At 39.0% G+C, this 23,379-nt stretch overlaps 1 protein-coding gene across 1 annotated transcript in view; it reads left to right on the top strand.

Moving 5' to 3' along the window:
- Window positions 1-23,379, top strand: part of LOC122814332 (zinc-binding protein A33-like) — a 100,675-nt gene that overhangs the window by 22,991 nt on the left and 54,305 nt on the right. The window contains exons 2-3 of the mRNA XM_044086918.1: window positions 3,780-3,875; window positions 3,996-4,229. Coding sequence (XP_043942853.1) covers window positions 3,780-3,875; window positions 3,996-4,229 — 330 coding nt within the window. The remainder of the gene's footprint in view (window positions 1-3,779; window positions 3,876-3,995; window positions 4,230-23,379) is intronic.

Raw genomic sequence — 23,379 nt, 5'->3', positions numbered from 1 at the left:
GGAGTAGTATTTTAGGTGGACTGGAAGAGATACCCAGAGATCTGACACTACAATAGAAAAGTGCATGGGAGTTGCTGTACAGTTTTGTTTCTGGTGCTTGAAGCATGACATCTGAGGTTTAGTTTTTTGCAGTCATTTTAGGAGTAGAGAATGTTTCAAGATTAAGGATTCTGTAGATTAGAGATCATGGTAAGCCAATACAGCCATCTTATCCCCCTCCTTGTCTTCTTGCACGTGCATTGTTGTGGTGTTTCCTACTGCCTTACAACTCTGTGCCCTTTTTCCAGCTTGAACAGCTATACAGTTGCTCCTGCTGGGTTGTGACAACATTGTTGCCGGAGCTCCACCTCTGTACTGCGTTATGTGATATGTTTTATTATGGTAACCCATATTGTAACAAGCTCAGTGGTCCCAGGATTCACCCTGACTTCCCTTAGTTCTGCTATTCTAGTCGTTGTCAGATCCTGAATCCTATGTCTCCTAATTAGTCCATCGTGTTCTTGAGTTCCCCTCCAGCTCTCCTATGTCTAATCCATTTCCACATTTGATTATGCTGAAGATCCAGACTTCATGTGTGAAATGTTGTGTATTTTTATGTTATTTATAATGTATGCAATGAAGAGAAGTTTGGGATTTTATGATTTTGACTTTTAGTTGGTTTGTTTCTGGAATATGTAAGAAGTGTTTGGCTCTGTCATTTGCATTGAGTTGTATTTTTGTGGTTCTGCTGAAATTGACTACACCCAGTACTATTTTCTGGCCTCCTTCCACTTTTCTCTGTAGGGAACTCACCTTCCACTGCTGCTAGAGGCCTGCATACTTCCATGCTCCATCTACTAAATTTCTTTCTGCAAAAATCTCCATCTTCCCCACTGTTTATTTTTTTGTACTAGATATTCACTGTGTTATGCCTTTGACCCTTAAAAAATGCTGTCTAGGTTACTGTTCTTCTGGTAGACCAACCATTGGCAAAGAATGGTCTAAGTTTTGCTGGTTATGATAGTTCAGTTAAGTATCTGAGACTTTGATCAGGGATACAGGAAAGCACACCCAGAACCTGTTCTTGATATCATGTTGTCATTGAACATCTGTTGGCCACATTAACTCTCTAGGTTTGTCAGCATAAAGAAGTTATATAGAGCCACAGATATGAGTTTGCCACCTGCAAGGTAAGGGGCAGAGTTTGGGTGCAGTGCCATTCAATTAGCAGACATGAATGGTACAAAAATTAAGGCCATCTAGGCTTTGGTAGGAACACTATCTTCTGGCATGAAACGTCACATGAATTCCAAATAAGGAGCCAGAGCTTGTGCAGGAGGTTGAAAAGCACCTGCTAGTTATATATAGTTTTAAGAGCACTGATTTTACAACTTTGATCTGGCTTCAGACAGATGTGGGGTTACTAGTAATCCACTGGATGATGCCACGCACTTAAAGTTTGTGCTGGTAGGTGGAGTAGGTTGCCTCAATTCACATAAGGCCTGAGGAAGAAAACTCTCTTGCACATATCCACCTAGCAGCTCATGTATTCAGCTTTCTTGAAGACCATGTGTTTAGTGCCTGAAAGGTACCATCTCTTGATTTCTCACTTCCACTGGAACAATTCATTGCTCACATTATAAACATGCCTGAGGGGCTATGTTTGGGATGAGCAGCATGCCTAAGCTAACCTTAAATGGAAGATTGTTTTTGTACTTCTGTGCTGTTCAAAAATTTCCATTATGAGCACTGTGTCCAAACACAAACCTGCTCATAAGTGTTAATGGCATCACAGCATCTTGGACATAAGGTCAGCGTCTGACTTCATAGATTGGTTATCTAACCTAAAATTGTATGTTCTGAACATTTGAATAAATCAGGGATGATGCAGAGATGTTAGGTGTTAATCACATTGTAAGGAGTTGGGTCATATGGCTGAACAAGAGACCCAAATGTGTTAAGTAGAAGCAAGGAGCTGTGGCCAATAGGTGGTTGGTGTTTGTCATGATGGTAACTTACAGCCCACTGATGGACACCAACAGTGAAGGAAGTCATACAGCTAAAGTAAAAAGAGGCTTTTGGTTCAGTGCTAGCAAGGTGACGTGGATCACACCTGTTTGTAGCAACAGGCTAGAGTCAGCATTTACAGCAGTTGTTAAAAAAGAGGGCACGGTGTGAAAGTAGTTTGGATGTGAATATCTTTGGAAGGTCCTCAAGGAGATTCTGGTAAACCATCGTGAGACCCCAGGAAGAGGAGATGGTGGAATATTGCCAAAGTTGCCACAGGCAGAGAAACGCTGACCTTCAGTGGGAGCACTATCAGAAGATGGAATGAACACACTAAGAAATTTCTTAATCTGGTGATCAAAGGATTGAATGTCAGGCGCAACTAGTAGGACTGCCCCCATTTCTGTTGCTGGGGTGACTATCACTACTGAACAGTTCCATGGTTGCTAGGCAGTGGGATTGGATGAGAGCTGTTTGGGAATACTGAAGGAGTGCCGACATTTTTAGCATGTTTTAGTTATTGTGCCTTTTTCAGTGTTATGTGAAATGTGGGCTAGTACTTCCTGAGATTGGAAAAATGGGGTGGTGGTCCCTATTTTAAGAAAGGAGAATGGAAGGGTTCCTTCTAGTTTAAAAGGAGAGAACTCTTCTTGGCTTCCCTGAGAGAGACTGCAGCAGGGTACTGAAATGTAAACATTGTTGTCACATGGCTCTTGGAATGGTCATGAGAATCTATGTGTGCTGCCTACATGTGTTGTGCGGAGCAGGTACTGCATGCTCAAGTATGTCTTGTGGGAAGTGCTACAGCAATACTGTGTGCTGGGGCCACTACTGCATGCCACTCAGTCCATGTATTTGCAGAGCAGGAGTCAAGTGTGCATAGTCAATGCACCTCATGAAAAATTGTTGTAGGCTGAAAATGGAACAGCATGAGCAAAATGTCCCTGTGGTAAATGACAGGTGCAGTAGGAATATCAGAAGGCACATAGATAGATATGTTCTGTGGTGTTCCCAAGAGGTAGGCATAATAGTTTCATACAGAGAGGATTTTTTTTTCAGGAATCACTGTATTTTTTGCATCACAAATTTGATGCTGTGGTGTGAAAAGGGTCCCTTTGTGATACCTAACCTGACTTTTGTTTCTTTATGTTAACGATCTGAGTACAGGATCAGGCATGACTCCACTTTATGCCTAAAAGAATGGTACAAATATCTCTGAAGATGGGGAGAGACAGGAGAGATCACGATCATCCTGCTGTGACAGTTGACCGCTACCTAGAGTCATTGATGAGTGCTGCAGGATTACTTTGTACAGTAGGTGCACAATGCAAGCTTATTTGTGCGTTCTTTACAACTTTTTTACATCTCATTTGAGAGTGACCTCATTCTCTTCCCAGCATGTGTCCTTTCCATGCCAATTCTGATCATAAAGAAGAGAATTTTGAGAAGTAAACATTTTGTGAATTATGCTGGAACATTAAAACCACTTTGTGCTAACTTGTCTTAAAGTTTAAAACGGAGCTGCTGTCACTTAATTATGAATGTTCCATAAAAGAAACGTTATTTGTACTTGCCCAAATTGGTGTTTCTTTAGGAGACAAGATCACATATCACATAAGAGATTCATTGTCAGTGTACAAGGGGCATTAGTTTGAGAGAACATAAAGAAAATTAGTAATAAAAAAAGTCTAATGGGCTTAACTTGGCTTATAATGGTTGTTTATGAAGTAGGTATGAGGTAAATGTGAGTGCATATTCTGATACATGCCGTAATATTGTATGTGTTTCTCTAGGATAAGTTGCAAACAGCCTCTGAGTCATTGGAATCCAACCTGAAAAAACTACAGGAATTACAGATAAAGCAGGAGAAGGAAGTCTACAGCATTAATGTAAGTAAATCATGTTTCCATCCATTCATCTTCTTGCATCACTCTCTTAAACCAGTTATTTTTTGTTTCTTGATGGCTGCAAATATTTTCCATGTTTTTAAATTTTATGCCTCCTACCAGGAATGTGTCCCCAATCTGCAGCAGCACATTATGTTTGAGTTTGAGAAACTGCACCAGTTCCTCCGGGAGAAGGAAGAACAGATGGTCCTAAAGCTGAAGGAGGAAGCAGCAGGGATTCTGAGTGAGATGGAAGAGAACCTGAGTGAAATCAGAGAGAGTATAACAACAATTGAGGGAGAAATATTTACTGTGAAGTGGAAGATGGAACAGAAAGATTATTTGCTTTTTCTAACAGTAAGTTGGCTTTCTTGAATGTTTTTCTATTAAGCAGCCTGTCAGTAGTAGAACCAAATATTGGCAAATGTTTTCACTTCTAAATTGAAAAAAAAAATCTGTTAAGACCTGTACTTCTCAATCATTATGATTTTGATCCTCAGATTTAGCATTGCTCCTCGTAAAGTCAAACCTGGTTATGGGGAGGGGAGAACTTATTAAATAAATGGGGACTTGTGTATAAGCTAAAGTATTTAAATGCATCAGTAGTGTTTTTTACTTCGTAGAAAAGTTACCATCTAGTTCTTACAGGTGGAACAGCATACATTGAAAATGAACACACATGCTAATGATAATATTGAAACCACAATGTAAGAAGTTGCTCAAATAAGGGGGTAAATTATTTTCCTACCCACAATGTGTTGCAGTCATATGTAAATCATTGCCCATACATAGTACCTACCATGACATTGTTTGGATTTGACTATAGACAAAAAATGAACAGTGAAGTTAATAAATTAAACAGTGCACTCTGTAGGTTTTGCAAACTCATGTGCACCTTTACCATGAGGAGTATAACAAGAAATTAAATTAATTACAAAACAATATGCTTTAGAAAGTGACAGATATACTGGAGTGTCCAATACAGGAAGAACGTCTATGGTGTACAGTAAGAAAGTGCTCCTTCCTGACTCTGTGCTATGATTTTTTAAGGGTCAGTGCTATGATTTTTTTAGCCCTGAGAAGTATGTTGAGATCTTTTATTCGGTAATGGTATTGTCTGCAATGCAATTTTTTCTCTAGCCCTAAAAAAGTGGGGCAGATTTATTTTGTGTTTGGTTAAACTTTCTCCCTCCCTAAGTGCACCTTGGTCTGAAGAAGATGCCCTGCCCTTTCTAGAAGGATCTTCTTTCCATTGCATTAGAATGGTATTGCACAGAATTCCTGCTCACGTTCTTGCCATAGTGTCACTAATAGTACCCCAGGACTCTCATGCATTTGTGTTATTGGTATTTTTCTGTTCACAGTATAGTGAGCCCCCTTTTCAGTTTCAGAAAGTTCTGAAATTAAATTACTGTTTTAAGGAAGAAACCTATGTAACTTCAGACCTTCTTGTAGGTATTCCTTGCTTCTTCCACCTTCCCTTCCTCAGTCAGCCAGATTAACATTTTCTGCCATTCCAGTCTTATCTGCTTATTCAGCTGTGATAGTAGGGTTGATTTGTATTTTCACTGCAAACATATAACTCCAGAGACTGTATAGATTTATGAACCAGTTGAAGGGAGATATGACATGGCTAGCTTGCTATGTAGGCTTTTTTGTAAGGGGAGAAATCTTAAATTTAATAGGCCACATGTTATGGAAGGCAGAGAGAAAAATTCCTAAATACAGCATTTTGGTGTGCACTAAAAAAATGTTAACATCACTGACATTCTGACCAAACAATTAAGTCACATATTACTTATATGTGGCGATGCACATCTAGTTCTGTGAAAAAAAATACACTCTGGTATGAGGAAATAGCATGTAACTGAACTTCATCCAAATTACATTTGTAGTAAGTAACTTACCTACATCAACTTGTGTTTTTTCTATACATGAACTATTTTATTATTCACAATTTTTAACAAAGAAACAGATTACAAAGGATTAGTCCAGATAAAATCACTTCAGCTAGCAGATCCAGGAGACTGTCGCTATCTGATACCCTCCCTACAGGAGGAGTAAAGATGGTGTAAACTTCAAAACAGTGTCTTTATTCCCCCCATAGAATAGGTATCACAAACAGAGTCTCATAGATCTGCTAGCTAAAGTAATTTTATTGGGACTAATCCTTTGTACTCTGGTTTCTTGTTAGCCCTGTCACCCTGTGGGTCACACCTGGGTCACAGGTGGGATACCAGACTTGACCTGCATTTTCTGGATTACCTCTGTAATTTAAGAACAGGTAATTAAACAATTCAGCTGCCTTATTACCTCTATAAAGTATCTACGTCATGCACATGTAATAGCAAGTACCCAAACACTGTGCTCGCATCAAATGAAATGCTATCTAAATGATTAATAATCATTGTTTAATTATAGCTTGTTTTTTCTTTTGGAAAACTCTTCCTGCAACTGTTTTGTGATTAAGGAATGGTCTCCTGCTTTCCCCAGTGATTATATGACAAACATAAGCCGTGATGCCAGCCATTGTTAGTCGTCTTGTATAAAATGGTGAAAAGGCCATATTCCCACTTACAGGACCTAATAGAATTGTGAAGCTGAGTGACATGGTATAATTTCCATGATCCACATTCTGCCCTTTCAGTGTTGGAGGGATTTTGGAAATTGGTGCTTGAAATGGTCTATAATATACAAAAGTAAGAAGCTGGAAACTACAGCCATTTAGAAACAGGTAGTCAAAACTGTTCAGTTACATGTCAGACTTTTTTGTGAAAACCAAATGCACTTCAATCCTTTATGCTTGTTTTTAGCCAAGTTATTATCACTTTAAACATATTCCTGTCTATCCTGGTCGCTGTCTCCAAGTCCTAACTAGGAGCCATAATCGAAACTCCTAACGATGTGGACAAACTACAAAAGGGCCTCACTGAGATAGATACCTGGTGTCAAAACTATGGCCTGAAGCTCAATGCCAAAAAGTTTATTGTCATCCCCTTTGGTAAAAACTCTGTACCCATGAACTACCACATAGCTGGTAGTCTACTTAATGCCGAAAATGTGATGAGACCTTGGGACACAGGTGGACAGTAGTCTCTCCTTTGATAATCACATTGCCACAGTGGTCAGGAAATCCTTCTACGTGGCTCATCTCATCACAAAAGGATTCTCATCCAGAAAAAAATAGGTCATTGTTCCCCTCTACTCATCACTCATTAGACCCATTATAGAGTACAACGCCCCTTTTGGTATGTACCTCACAAGACATCTACAACAACTGGAAAGACCACAGAAATACCTCACAAAGAGGATTACTGGCCTCAAACAGATGCCCTATGCAGACCGTCTCAAAAAAACTACAGCTTTACTCCATCGCTTATCGCCTAGTCAGGGGCGATCTCTGCCTAACATACAAAGCTATGTCAAACCCAGAGCTGTTGGACATGCTCCACTTAAAGAGATCCCAATCCCTCCGAGCTACATGCTCTAGGGACCTTAACCTTGTCACCACAATAAACAGAACATGCTGGAGGGATAGATTGCTGTCCTAGAGACTTCCCATACTCTGGAACAGACTACCTATCTATGTTGAACAGAGCTCCTCATTAGCACTCTTCAAGAAAAATCTTGATGATTGGATGGGAAATGGGAAATTCACCCCGGGGATCACTTCTGTGGCTCTGCTCAACAGGGGCACAGGAAAATAATTTTCTTGGGTGGCGAAAGCCAGGGTACATTTTTTGGCTAGGCTTGTATGGGCCCTAGGGCCAATAGCCTAGTACCTACCTATGAACCTATGACTTGCATGTAGTCCATGTTCATTTAAAAAGATCTGGACACTGGAGATGCTTGCTGTGGAGGATATTGGACTATGCTGCCTAAGAGGAGAGGGGTAGTAATATCCTGCAAAATCAGGCAAATGGCCAGGGCTTATGGGATAATGGAATTACTGCTGTTGGAGTACAGTATATGGCATATGATGGGGGGGGGGTGACTGTCCAGGGAGGACACATGAATGTTTGGCTCTAGTGCAGCAAGTGACTGTGCTTGTCAGCCCCCAGTAGGAAAGGGAAGAAAAGCCTCATGAGAAATTGACCATAAACCCCTCTGTTCTCATTCTGCACTGGCAACCTATGTCTCATGAAAAGGTTGTTCCTCACTGGAAAGGGGAACTGTGCCCCAGAGTGCAGTGATATAGAGTGCTCATTACAGACACAACAGCTGAAGAAGACTGCACACTGATACAGATAAGAACTGCAATGCCTGAGTGCTTTGCTTCATGTGTGCAAGCCCCCTGCTACATTATAGGAAGTGGGTTGGTATAATTTTAAAATTAGAATGATTAGTCTTGAAACTGATGTTTTGAGTGCAGCTCAGAGAACCATGTGCTGCTATGGCTCTGCTGCTACAGCCTCAGAACTGTACCTGGTACATCTTTCAAATGGGAAATTTTAAATGTGAAACACATACACTAAAAGTAGGGACCAGGGACCACCCTATCTTGTCATGTGCCAATGTCTCAAGATAATTTGTGTAATTGATCTTTTTTTTTTTTTTAATAGAGTAGAGGCACTGTGTGTGTATGTGTGTGTGATATATGTTGTGTTTAAGAAAATATTATGTTGCTCCTATCATATCTTATGTATCTATAACATGGTTTCCTAGATGCTCAATATCTTTATATAAATCTTCTTCAAATTGGTCTTGATCTTGTCTCATGTTTAATTTGTCTGTCCAACGTATTTCAGTTTTCAGCGTTATAGTTGGTCCTTATTTCCATGTCTTATATTTAAAGTCTGGCATCTTAATTAAATACCTTGTGTGTATTGAAATATATCCTCCTGATCTTGTGTACCTAAACCCCAATATTTAACATTTTGTGATTTTTGCATTCAATTAACTTCCCTTTCTAAACTTTACACATTATCCTTCTGCAGTTTTTCCACTGAGTTCATCCCTCAAATTTGTTTCACATAGTGACTGTTTTGGTTCCATATAGTCTACAGTTTATGTTCTGTGCAGTAATTTAACCTTTATAGCCCCATTATCACTGCATATCAATGGTGGTAAAACCTGAAATGAATTAACTGTCATTTCCTTAGGAATGCAAACAATGTCAGGCACGTTCAGTTCCCTGGTAGACATTTTCACAGTTTGAAGCAATGGTTGTTCTTGAGCTTACATTTTAAATAATTTCCCTACTGATGTTATTGAATCAATTTTATTCCAGTCTTGTTTTCTGATAAATTTAAATCCCAGCCACTATTTTTCCTCCTGTGTTTTATGCAAAAATGTATGAACTAGGTCATCAGCATTTGACTTTGGTGGTCTGTACACTGCAACAATTGTCATCCTTTGCAGGTTGTCTTCATTGTCACAGTTATACAATGTACAATATTGGTGTTAAAATATGTAATAATCAAATACTGTTTTTGACCCTCAAATATGTGATAATAACCATACTGTTACCCTGAAATATGTAATAATCACATACTGTTACCCTGAAATATGTAATAATCACATACTGTTATCCTCAAATATGACTGTTACCCTGAAATATGTAATAATCACATACTGTTATCCTCAAATATGACTGTTACCCTGAAATATGTAATAATCACATACTGTTATCCTCAAATATGACTGTTACCCTGAAATATGTAATAATCACATACTGTTATCCTCAAATATGTAATAATCACAGGTCATTCATTCACACTGACCTGATTCTTTATGTGATTTTAGAAAATAATGTCCTTATTACTGTGCAAGCTATGCTGTCTAATTGGGATGTAAGTTTGCAATCACCGTTAGACACTCCGCATTCCATATGGATAAATTAATATACAGGAAGATCCTGGTAAAAGGAAGCATATCTGTTCTGTCCTTAAATCCACATGCTAAGACTACAATTTTTTACTGCAACAATCATAGGTTCATAGGTAGGTACTAGGCTATCGGCCCTAGGGCCCATACAAGCCTAGCCAAAAAATGTACCCTGGCTTTTGCCACCCAAGAAAATTATTTTCCTGTGCCCTTGTCGAGCAGAGCCACAGAGGTGATCCCAGGGGTGAATTTCCCATTTCCCATCCAGTCATCAAGATTTTTCTTGGAGTGCTAATGAGGAGCTCTGTTTAACATAGATAGGTAGTCTGTTCCAGAGTATGGGAAGTCTCTGGGACAGGAATCTATCCCACCAGCATGTTCTGTTTATTGTGGTGATAAGGTTAAGGTCCCTAGAGCGTGTAGTTAGGAGGGATTGGGAATTCTTTAAGCGGAGCATGTCCAACAGCTCTGGGTTTGACATAGCTTTGTATGTTAGGCAGAGATCGCCCCTGAGTAGGCGATATGCGATGGAGTAAAGCTGTAGTTTTTTGAGACGGTCTGCATAGGGCATCTGTTTGAGGCCAGTAATCCTCTTTGTGAGGTATTTGTTGTAGATGTCTTGTGAGGTACATACCAAAAGGGGCGTTGTACTCTATAATGGGTCTAATGAGTGATGAGTAGAGGGGAACAATGACCTCTTTTTTTCTGGATGAGAATCCTTTTGTGATGAGATGAGCCACATAGAAAGATTTCCTGACCATTGTGGCGATGTGATTATCAAAGGTGAGACTACTGTCCACCTGTGTCCCAAGGTCTCTTATCACATTTTCGTCATTAAGTAGACTACCAGCTATGTGGTAGTTCATGGGTACAGAGTTTTTACCAAAGGGATGACAATTCACTTTTTGGCATTGAGCTTCAGGCCATGGCTTTGACACCAGGTATCTGTCTCAGTGAGGCCCTTTTGTAGTTTGTCCACATCGTTAGGAGTTTCGATTATGGCTCCTAGTTTGCAGTCATCTGCAAACTTTGTTAGCCAAAGACCTTCTGTGTTGGCCTGCACTTCAGAGAAGTAGATACCAAACAGGAGAGGAAACAGGACTGAACCCTGCGGTACTCCACTTGTCACTGGTCTGATGTTGGATTTGGAATCCGCAACTTTCACAGTGTGGGTTCTGTCCATAAGCCAGTTGGCAACCCATCTTGTGACATAGGGATTTATACCTAGTTTAGTGAGCTTATCTATAATTCCAGAGTTGGGGATGGTGTCAAAAGCCTTGGTGAGATCTTTATAAGCTGTGTGAACCATTTTACCCTAATCTGTGGCTTTGGTGACTGCTTCAAAGAAGTCAATCAGGTTTAGGAGACATGATCTGCCTTTTACAAATCCAAACTGAGTAGGGTCCAGAGTTTGGAGATTACCAATGTCTTTGTTTATGAGTTCCATGATGATAAGTTCCATGGCCTTGCAGACCAGGCTCGTCAGGCTAATGGGGCGGTAGTTCCCGGGGTCCGTCGTGGCTCCCCCTTTGTGGAGTGGGATAACTGTCGCGGTGCGCCATTCAGTGGGTACAAAGCCTGAGGTGAGGCTATGATTGAACATGGTACTTGGGTAGGGTGCCAGTTCATTCTGTAGTTCGTGTATAACGCAGCCTGGTATATTGTCAGGTCCCATGGATGCTGTGTTCTTGGCTTTGGAGAGTGTTTTTTTTACCTGTGCAGCCGTGATTGTAGGAACTTTGCATTCTTCCGGTATAGAGATGGGCCCTCTAGGGGGTGAGAGGGGGGTAAAGTTAGCACTGAGGGGGGTAAAGTTAGCACTGAACCTATCTGCTAGGATGTTGGCAATATCAGTTGGTTCTGTATATTTAGTGCCATTATGCTGTAACTCAGAGCAGATCTGAGTGTTCCCATTTAGATTCTTGACATAGCTATAGAATGCTTTGTGGTTGTCTTTAGAGTCAGTGGCAATTTTGTTTTCATAACTAGCTTTGGAGGATTTTATGAGAGGATCTCAGCTTCTTACTGAGGTTGACCAGGGAGTTCCTCCAGTCATGGGATTTTACTCTTTTTTGCAACAGTTTCTTTCTTCTGTTGTAGAGTTTGTTTATGGCAGAGGACCACCAGATTGGCTTCCTTTTTTTGGAGGATAACATCTTGGTCTTGGTTCTATTAGGGATAGCATGATCATGCACTCGTGTAAGTGCTTATAAAGTGCATTTGTGTAGGATTCGGCAGTCATACCTCTATTGTCCGTCTGCATGGGTGTCATGAAGTTTGCCACTTCTGTCTTAAGAAGTGTGAAGTTGGTTTTTGAGAAGTTTTTTTACAATGGTTTCCCTAATTGGGGCTGGGGGTGGGATGTGGATGTCTAGGCTGATTAGCTTGAGGTCGGATCTGACCAACGAAGAATTGACCTCTGGTGTGGAACACCGGTTTCCCATGTTGGTAATGATCAGGTCTAGGATATTGCTGCCCCTGGTGGGGGTGTGAATAAGTTGATTCAAGGCGTTGGAATTTATGAATTCTAGAAAACGTTGAGCAAAAGAGTTGGTACATGAGTAGCCTTTATAGTGGCTTAATAAAATTTGTTGTTTTTTACGTTTTGGACTGGCCTGAGTCGAGTTCTTGGCTTTTGAATTAGCAGTGGTTTTCGCTAGTTTGTTTTTCTGGTCTTGAAAGTTTATTTCTTTGGTGTTTTATGTCCACCGCTTCATCGCCAGCAGGGACTATGCCAGAGCCAGGAGATTTAACTATTTTAATTAACCTTCTCACCGAGAAAGTGGAAAACAACGCAACGTGTGGAATGTCTTTCGCAGAGTACTTCATTATTAAACGGACTTAATACTTCACAAACACGTTCCTTGCGGATGCCTTTAACTGGATCTTTGGGTTTGACATCACCTAACGGAATTATTAATGAAACGGAGGTTGTACCTAACCTTACAACTCGACGCAAGAACGAGAAGGGAATATGAAGAATTTAGTAAGTGGCTGTATGAGCCCCCCAGGTGCACTTGGTTTAGCACATCAACAGAACAACATGTCGGATGGCCAAAAGGGAAGGTATGTGAATTTTAATTTAAATGAATGGCTTAATAGGTCCTTCCGTTTTGGATTTGAAAACGACCGAGCTAGTAATGAAGTTATTGAACACGAGAATGTGAGTCTGCCTACTAAATTACATGTATTTGACCAAAAACTACTTAAAAGTAGAAAATTACAACTCGAGGTGGCATATTTCAATGAATGTAGGCAAGCACACATAGTCCCTAAAGGCCTCCGATCCTGGCAATACCCAACAGGGCTAGAGAAAGGTTCTAAATTCCACCAGGATTTGATAGCCCTGTTTGATAGACATGGGAATGAGTTGTTAAACCTAATTAGTGTACATTATCAAGAGACTATTATGAGTTGAATAAGGAATTTTCCGTTTTAGATGAAGAGATAAAAACTGATGTTTGTTTCCCAAGGTATAGATTTGAATATGAAAGGTCATATACTATTACTGACCACTATATAACAAAGATTACCTCAACTAAAGTCAAAAAATTACAAAGAGACATTAAGGTTTATAAGGATGGTGTAGCATATCCAAAACCCCCTAAGTCTCAGGGCAATTTTCTGAAAAATAACCCTAACCTACTGAAACATCCAGTGAGGCCCTGTGGAGAGGGCAATATAACATCAGTTATGGAGCAGAACAAGGGGGCCAATCAAAAGAGACTGAGTCCAGAAGGAGTGGATGGAGCAGGGGAGCAGGGAGATAATATTGATAATCCAAGTCAATTTGATACAGGGTTGGTCGGGGTAAATTTTCAAACACAAGCCTCGTCTCCTCAACAAACATCGAGCAGAATGACGAGAAACAAATACAAATTGAGGAAGAACTGATGGAAGATGTTAGATTTCCTAATACCCGATCAAATAAACACTTTGAAGTGATATATAACACAGGGAAGGACTTCAAAATATATAATTACTCAAATTTTGTTTTCTCCCAACCCCTTGTTGACATTTTAGCCAAGGGCTTAACTTTTATACCCTCTAGACGTGCTAGTGTTGATAAGTCAATTTTAGACCTCAAACTCTTCTGTGAGAAAGTTGAACTTGGCCCTTTTATTGGGAGAGACGGTCCAACCAAGGCCTATGTATCATATTCCAAGTACATATAATCCACCTTTGGCCCCTTGCTTGGGAGTGTTTGAACACATGTGTGATGTGGACATTAGGAATTTGCTTAAGTGTAAACGACAGACCCACTTCAACATTTCCAAGATTGAATTGGACTCATTGGAAGCTCTCAGTTCTTCTTCTATCAGAATAATGAAACCTGACAAAGGAGGTGGATTAGTAGCTATGGAACAGGATGAATATATAGATAGACTTTTAGCGATACTTTCTACAGAGACTTATAGAGAAGTATCTAAGAATGAATTGTATATTAGTATGAACCGTGTGCGGTCATACTTTGAAGACATGTTCATTAGTGGGTCTCTGGATATGGACATTTACAGTTTATTTCAGTACCCTCACCACGCATTCCAGCATTATTTGGGAATCCTAAGATTCATAAAAGTATTGGTGATTCCCCCTATGCGCCAATTAGTAAACGCGAGGGGTAGTATTACCTATGCAGCAGCGAAGGTAGTAGACACCATCCTCAAACAATATGTATCACAGGTACCACACATAGCCAGAGATTCTTGGTCCTTTTTGGAAAGTTTGACTAGCTACCTTTGAAGGAAATGCCTATTTTCTGACCATCTACGTCATTGATTTATATTCTTCAATTCCCCATGAGGTAGCACTTGAATGGATTCAATTGGAGATGATTTATACCAAGCTCCATCCAAAGAGATATCTATGGTGAGCGGATTGTTGAATATTATTTTGACATATAACTATTTCACATTCAATAACAGATGGTTCCATCAGTTGATTGGTGTTCCTATGGGGTCTCCGTGTGGCGCCAGTGTAGCTAATTTGGTCATGTCTCATTGGGAAAGAACGTTTGCCTTTCCCAATAATATTATTCAAGAGAAAGTCGTTCTGTACATAAGATTCTTGGACGACATTTTTATCTTGTTTAATGGCTCACTGGAAGAAGCCCAAGACCTAGTGATCGGCTTCAATAATTCGTCTGACGTTTTGAAATTTACTTGTACAATAGACATGGAGAAGATATCCTATTTGGATGTGGAACTTTATAAAGAAGACAGAAGTCTAGGTCAGTTTGGAACCAGAATCCATCGGAAATCAACTTTCTCTAATTCTTATCTACATTATGATAGTGACCATCTGCTTCATCAGAAAAAGGCTATAGTCAAAGGACAACTTGTAAGAGCAACTAGGATGGTGTCAAGGGATAGTGAATTTTTGGAAGAGTGTGATTTCATAGCCAATTTATTTGTGGATCGAGGTTATCCAGAAACCTTGATTGATGAGTTGTGTTTTGAAGTTGAGACCAAGAGAGCTAATGGCTATTTTCCTTCTATCTTGAGTCATGTTGTTTCTGAATTGAGTCATTCACCATCACCTGTATGCCCTGATTTTCAGGGAAACATGTCCAGGTCCAACTTTATTTTAACTTTTAATACAGATGCCAATGACATAGTTACTATAATTAAGAGGAACTGGCGATTACTTCCCCTGAGTTACTTGGAGGTCCAATTTTTGATAAAGCCCCATTGATAACATACAGAAGGGGCCCTAACATCAAAAATATTTCGGAATCTACGCGAGATTTAGTAACAACAAGATCAGGGATGTATAAATGTAATATGTGCAAGTATTGCAGATTTGTCCAGGCAGGTACAGCCTTTACAGTCAAGAACAGGAAATTCCTCATCAGGGGGACGTTTTACTTGTTCCAGTACCCAAGTGGTATACCTTGCTCAATGTTCATCATGCCCCTGTTTTTACATTGGCAAGACTGAGAGGAAACTCCAGGAAAGAATGTACGAGCATTTGTATGCCATAAGAAGAATGAAAACGGACAATGCTTTGGCTATGCACATCCAGAACAACCCAAACCATGAGTTTACATTTATGGTTATAGATCAACTGGATAATACCAATTCTTATGGACCTGAGACATATAGATTAGAATGTAAAGAGCTTCTTTGGCAATTAAGATTGGAAGCATATCGCCGCCCCCTGGTCTTAACAGCTCGTTATCCATTAGTTGTTTTTTAAAACTTAAAAGTTTGAAGAGGTGACGAGCTGTTTATTGTCAAAAAATGAAAAATGAGAGTCGACAAATTAATGGTTTCATAACTCTTTATTAGTCGACAGTGGTGGAGGGTTAATAGTTATTAGTTTTTGCTATGATTATACATCATGATTATTATTTTTCAATATATATTATTGATCCATATTTTATTATTTATTAATTTTAGGTCTAGATATGCTAACTTTTAGACCTGTTTTATTCAATGACAGTATTAAACCTATACCGAGTAACCTAAATTTATGTTATATTATATACATGTCATATTTTATATTTCTACATTTTTATTTTTATTTTTTTTTATTTTATTTTTTTTATTATTTAGTGAGATATGATTAATATTATTTTTCTTGGGTAGCTGTTCTAGTTATTTAGATGTTTAGGACAGTACATTTATTATATCCATTATATTAGTTATTTTACTTGAAAGCAGGCAAGATACAATGTATCCATAGGTAATCTTTGATTAGGAAGCGTCGCGCTTCCATTATTAATATTAGTATTTATGCTGTAGGTTGAACACCGTTATTTTTGTTGTATATTTTACACATTTATCTACTTCATACAGTTTACTAATCAAAATATTGGGCTTTTTTCTTTCAGTTTCAAAGCCTGCTATTATTACAGTCTCGGTGTATGAATTTTTTATTATGTTAATAGAGAATTGCAAATGCACCTTAGTTAGCTGTGATCTGTACCTTTAAGGAGTTAAAGGGAGAGCAAGGGGCATGGTTAAGTGCTTCAATGCTGTTATTTAAACTCACTTGTAATGGTGTGAATGTTTTGCTTGTCTGAATAAGTTAGTGCAAGGTACTAATGAAAAGCTTTTATAGTGGCTTAATAAAATTTGTTGTTTTTCATGTTTTTTACGTTTTGGACTGGCCTGAGTCGAGTTCTTGGCTTTTGAATTAGCGGTGGTTTTCGCTAGTTTGTTTTTCCGGTCTTGAAAGTTTATTTACATGAGTAGTTTTCCCAGTTAATGGTGGGGTAGTTGAAATCGCCCATTATTAGGGTGTTGGGTTGTATCCTAATACTTTCCAGTGTATCAAGAAATGAGGAGTGTGAATCCTGGGGCATGGTGGGGGGTCTGTAGCAAGCTACAATTTGGATTGCGGTCTTGCCCAGAGTTAGTTTCACTTGGATAATCTCGGATGCATTATGCTGTGCAACTTAGCTGGAGGTGTGGATATCCTTAATGAATATGGACACGCCTCCGCCTTTACTGCTTTTTTCTGGGTTAGGTGGCCGAAAGGTGTGGTATGAATTGAAGCCTGGTAATGCAGGGGTGCTCTCTGGAGTCACTGCACAGATGTCAGTGTTCTCCATTTTAAGGAGTGCCTCGAGTGAGTGCATTTTGAGGTTTAGACTTCTAGCATTACCCTCAGATTTTGCTTGCTTGTACCTGTTACGGTGGTGAATTTGTCATTTGAACGTTGCCTAAAAAAGGCACTATAGGGGTGGCAAGAGTCTTAGCCAGTATCCGGAATCCTAAGGGCGACAGGTGCAGGCCATCTCTGGCAAAGCATCATGGACTGTCGATCATGTCGTCCCAGGCAGACAAATACTGGATCCCCTTAGAATGACACCAGAAGCTTAGCCAATTGCTGAAGTCAATCATTTTGTCCTTGTACTGTGGTATCATTCTGGGTGATGGCAGGATGCTACTCAGGGTTAGGGTCATTTATTTTTTCCTGGTTAACCATGGCTTTTGCTGTAGTTAGAGTGGGAAAAATAAAATAAAAAGTAACATAACAAACTTAAGTAACTCCAGCACCTGTGGGATCTACAGTTACAAGAATATGTCATTTCCTTTTCCTTCTGTAACTGCAACTCTTAAAAAGCTGCTGTTATCAAGAAGAAAAAAAAAAGCAATTGCAGGCGTGTGTGTGCGTGTGTGTTATTACTTATTCTACTTATATTTTGCATATAAAATACTTCCTCCAACAATTACATAACCTACACAAGTGTTGAAACAGTAAACAAAGGAATTATGTTATATCAAAAATATGAATATACTACTAATAAAACAAAAACAACAGTTTGTGCATACTAATAAGTACACAATAGGTTAATGTGTATCCCATTTTTCTAAGTGCAGCAATGCCCTCCAGGGTGGGATGCTACAAGGAAATAAATGATCTCTCAGGGGTTGTGGAGAGGCCCAAAATTCCAACACTAGACTGTCGACCTCACAACACCAGTGGGTGGTCCATTATTTCCCTGTACAATTCAATCATTAGAGCTTTATTGCTTGCATAGTAGAAGCCTTGAATTGACTACTAGCTCATAACATAAGCAAAAATGGATACTGTCAACTTTTAATGTGTTAACTCATAGTATGAAGTTTCACTTTTTTGAAGTTGGATTGTTTGGCACTCTTGTTCTGGGCAAACTGTTGTCCTTTGAAAATGTAATTTGTGCACAATGGGTCACATGGCGCATGCCTGCGTACACCCATGAGACCAGCTTGGTGCCTTACTCTACACATCCAGCTTCAGCATCTAAAATCTCTGGCTATGTTAATGTCAGATGTCCTGGCGGTAAATGTCAAAGTAACTCTTAGAAGCATGCACCAGGTCATAGTATTCAAACATAAGGCCTGTGGCTGTTTACATGCATGCTTTCATGAAATAAACTGAATGCATATCCTGAAATGTCCTTAATGTTCACTTTAAAATATCTGTAAATATGTTTTGGGAGGAGAAATTAAGGAGAACATTTGGTGTCATATTTACAGTGATTTACTGCAGAAGCAGGTGGCATGTCTCAGTTAGTGAACTTCTGGATTTTTCTTGCCCTTTTGTAATACTTGAGAAGCAACATTTGTTGTTTTTCATCTGATGCAAGCTGTATAAGTCTGCATTCCTCGTTCCAGCTGTTGAGCAGGGTTTCTGTCGGAGACGTCATAACCCGCTGCTTGCCACGTTGGTAATAATATGACATAATCTTATCTCGTTGCTGTACTGCTGCACAGACAGTGCTATGAATACAAATGCTTTAGAAAAAAATTGTGACAAGCAGGAAATTGTGTAATGAAATATATATTATTCTTCATTCATGGTCTAACTAAAATAGTAAGTTACTTAATCCAGAAACATGAAACAAGCCCAATTAAATAAAAGCAGCTATTACCATTTCTTCAGTACTAATTTTTAAATACGGCCCTTCCACCTTCCTTGTGGTTTTATTCAAGTCCTATTTGCAACTTTCCAAATACCCAGAATGGAATACTGTAAATGCTAGAAGTAAAAAACGTTTACTAGTAACTGACATTTACTGTTAGCTTTCTTGGCTGAAGGTGGCTGATAGCAGCACAATGTTAATTTAGCTGCCTCATACCCACTCATCTTCCTGTGTACTCCATACAGAGGGAAACCAGTTTCAGCAACTGTTATTCAAGAGTGAGAAAGTAAAACTTCCCTCTCTCTTTTACTGGATTCCTAATTAAAATATTGACTTCTAAAAGGGGATGTCTGAGGCAATGCATCCTAACCCCACTCACTGAAAACGTATCTTCAGAAGTGCCTGTGAAAAACATGTAGAAAGCAAGCATATTATAGGGTGCACCCCACCCCCTTACTTAAATATACCACCATCAGGAATCTACCAACACTAGGGAAAAGGGCAACTTTAAATAAGTTTCTACATTCAGTGAGTGGGAAAACAGCAAGGAGATTGCTTATTTCACTGTAGACTACACAATTAAACTATGACTACATGTGCATTACTAGGCACTGATGGAGGATAGATGCTAGGAGGCATTTGCAAGAACAAAGGAAGTAAAGAAGCAGATCGATTTATGTGGAGATGAGCAGTGAAATGTGAAATTTACCTTTCGATGTTTAAGTTTTAAAGCAATAGTCAATCGTGAGGATTTTTTCCTTTAGATGCCATAAACCCCAATCTGTTGCCAATGGATAAAAAAATTGAGACTGGATTCACATTGCAGGATATAATTGTATTTTGTTTAAACAGTTTGTTCTGGGTTGGCAAGTATTTGGTGTTTCTGTTCTTAATGGTAATTTCAGCATGTAGATAAACAGTAACAGTAGATGTCTGCAAAGTCGGTAATACCAGTGTGTCAAAGTATGTGTGAAAAAACTTGTCATAGTTTAAAATGACAATTCAGTAAGCTGATCAACTAAAGTAAACTGCTTATTTAACTTGTGTACCTAGTGTGCAGTTCTCACCAGGAGTTAACTACATTTTAGTAAGATATATGCCAAATAGAGCAATAGAAAATACACAACTTGCAGTTAACTGTGACTGTCTTCAGTATGTGTAATTGGACAGTATTTGACATTGCAATTAATATGCTTTTGATTTACAGTAACCTTGTGTGGACAATTCATACATAAATGAAAAGATGAGAGGCTACCATGCAGAATATACCATTGTTACACAGTCTGTCGCAACACATTTTATTCAGTTGTTGAAAATACTAGCATTTAATTTGATGCAATCTTGCTTATCAAAAATATTTATAAATGAAATATTTTGTTTTTAAAATTTCTTTGCACCAGATAAACTTCACACATTATCAATATACCTGTATTTAAAATTCTCAGTTGCTTGAGTAAAACAACTATGACAATTATTCTTAATTTACAAATAAAAAAATGTTTGCAACTGTAAATGAATTGCTGTTTATTCTTGGGTAGATATGTTTGTGCAAAACAAATGTGCTCATAACATCATCACTAGTTTTTTTTTCCTGCTCCGCACAGCTGATTAACAGCTGCTCCCAGGGCCTCTCTGACACTTGTATTCAGGACCAGTGTGGAGACAGTCGTCCTAGAGCAGAGTTATAGTACTGCCAAAGGAATGCTTTCTACTTGGGGCCTAATTCTGTCACCTACACGTTCTCTTGCTGTCATAAGGGATGGCATGCAGTGGTCTTGTGGCATAATGTCCATCCCTCCTCCTGTGATACTGCCCCCATGCAAAGTCTGTTTTTAGTGTGAGACTGTTTTGTTTAGCAGAGAGACATCAGAGTTTGTGCAATAAAAGTTTTAAATTAAGTCCAAGTCCCTTTAATCATTGCACAAATAAAGAAGAAATCAGTATGCACACTGACAAATTTGAACAGCATTTATGGTCATTGAGGAGAGAGAACCAATTAATCCATCTGTCCACCCACAACCCCTTTTTCCCATTTTTGCACATGGGGTCATCGTGTCACTCCAACAGTGACAGTCATCTAGAGCCAAGGTTTACACCACTGGGTGGCTAGCCCAGCCACAAATGATCTTGCGCATACTCACACCTATGGCCAATTTAGAGTATCCAGTCCACCTACTGCATGACTTTAGAATGTGGGAGGAAGCTGGACTACAAGGAGGAGACCCACACAAACACAGGGAAGACTGTAGACTCTGCACAGGACACTGGAATGTGGGGAGCTGGACCATTATCTTTGCATAGGCCCTCACTGGACCATTTTCCAGTACTGCCCTCACTATTTGTTGAAAATCATTTACAACTATGCAAAATTACATTAAAGTAATATATACATTTATTTGATTTACTATCCAGGCACTATATTTTTGTACTGAACAAGTTTTCATTTACACTGGTCACATTGTTAGTTACTGCATATAATGTGTGTGTGGCTATTTTCTTAACAGTTTCATGGGCACAGGCTTTTTTTCTTCTATAATTGCGGTGGTGGTGCTGCGGTAGCATTGTCGCCTCACAGTTAGACGTTGTGCGTTAGATTCTCAGTTAGAGTGTCTTCTGTGTGTTGACATGCGTGAATGGGCATTCCTTTGTTGAAGGTTGTGCGTTAGGCCCGGCAAGCCAGCACGTAAAAATCAACTGCCAATCATTAGTGGACCGGAGTTCCGCTGTGGCGACCCCTAACCGGGAAAAGCCGAAAGACAGTAATTTGATAATGATTAGCATCAATTAAGCTCAAGCAATTTAAATTAAGTTTGATTTGTGTGAGGCAGAAGCAGTGTTATTAGTAATAATGGGATGGTGGGAGCAGGAATTTCTAAGCATCCACTTCCACCCCCTTTTTAATAAAGTCTGTCTTTACATAGATGACTTGTGTTTTCTCTTTGGAATAGAACTAAAGAAGACTTTAACAGTTTTTGCAGTGAATTAAACATTAATACTAATTTTTTGTCTTTTACTAAAGGATATCTGGGAGACACACTGTTCAGTATAATACAAACTTTCATTAATAATCATTTGTATCATAACAGACATCTGTTTCACATGAAAAAGAATGTGATTAGAGGTCAACTGGGAGAATGTCAGTATGGTTTGTGATGTAAAATGCTTGCAACGAGGATTGTGTTAGTGTGGGTTGTTTTCATTTATATAAATATGATTGCTTTTGTCATAAGTGATGGTTTAATAAAGATGTTTATTTTAAAAAGGGGGACAGGAATTTAATAATTTATGTAATGTTGCTTAGGTTATATGATATACAGCAATATATGTGAAGTATAATGTTTATTGATGTTAATTTGTTAATACAGTTTGATTGCTTTTATATAAATGTAAATGTGCCTATGTCATAAGTGACAATTTAATAAAGGTGTTTAAAAAAGAAACAAAACTAAGTAGATTGGTAAGTAACGACAAAATGTTTGATTATGAAGTTACTATTCTTAGCAGCCTATTTTTGGACAGAGGTTATCAGTTTAATATTTTAGACAACATTATTTCAGAAGTTAAAAGTAATACATCAGTTAAGTTTATGCCATCTTAAAAGATGTTCTCTTAGTTCTAAAAACAACAAAATAGGCCACGGCTTATTGGTCAGGGCTTTTCCCCTCCTGATTTCACCTGATGTAAACATCATTAAGAAGACACTAGACAATAATTGGAAGGTAATACTAGGGAACAAAGATCTTGCAAGGATTGTGGGTGATGGGCGCTGCTTTACTTTAAGAGGACATGTAACATTAAAACAGTACTTGAGAATTTTGGAAATGGCTCATTTGATACTACAAAGATTGCAGGTACGTTCTGATGTAATCACTGCAAGTACTGCTGATTGGTAGGGGAGGTTTTATGCATTTTTAGTAAATACACAAACAGTCCACGAGTAAAATACCCTAGGGAAGCCAAGAATAAATGGATGACCAGGTAGGCTGCCTTAATAAAGGTACTGTGGGATGTCGGTGAAGAAGCTGGGCTACCGGTAAAGCCTTGAGAAAGGCTGTGCGTACCCGAGTGCTTGTGGTTGAAGGCTGAGTAAAGCGTTTAGAAAGGCTTCATATACAGGTCGTAGTACCGGCTGGTCAGGTCGCCTGCTGAGAGGAACCGCTAGTGTGACAGCTAGAAATCAAAGATGAAACACACAGAAAAAACAGGCAAAACAATGTAAATGTGGCTCGGCTAAGGAGCTCTGCTTGCCGTGGTGGCAAAAAATCACCGTAGTCGAAGTTCAGATTCTAGAAGGTCGTACTTTATTGAAGTATAATCACCATTGAA

The sequence above is a fragment of the Protopterus annectens genome, chromosome 10.part0, assembly GCF_019279795.1.
Source record: "Protopterus annectens isolate FY-2018-M chromosome 10.part0, PAN1.0, whole genome shotgun sequence".
Lineage (NCBI taxonomy): Eukaryota > Metazoa > Chordata > Ceratodontiformes > Protopteridae > Protopterus > Protopterus annectens.
This window is presented reverse-complemented; position numbering and strand designations above follow the sequence as displayed.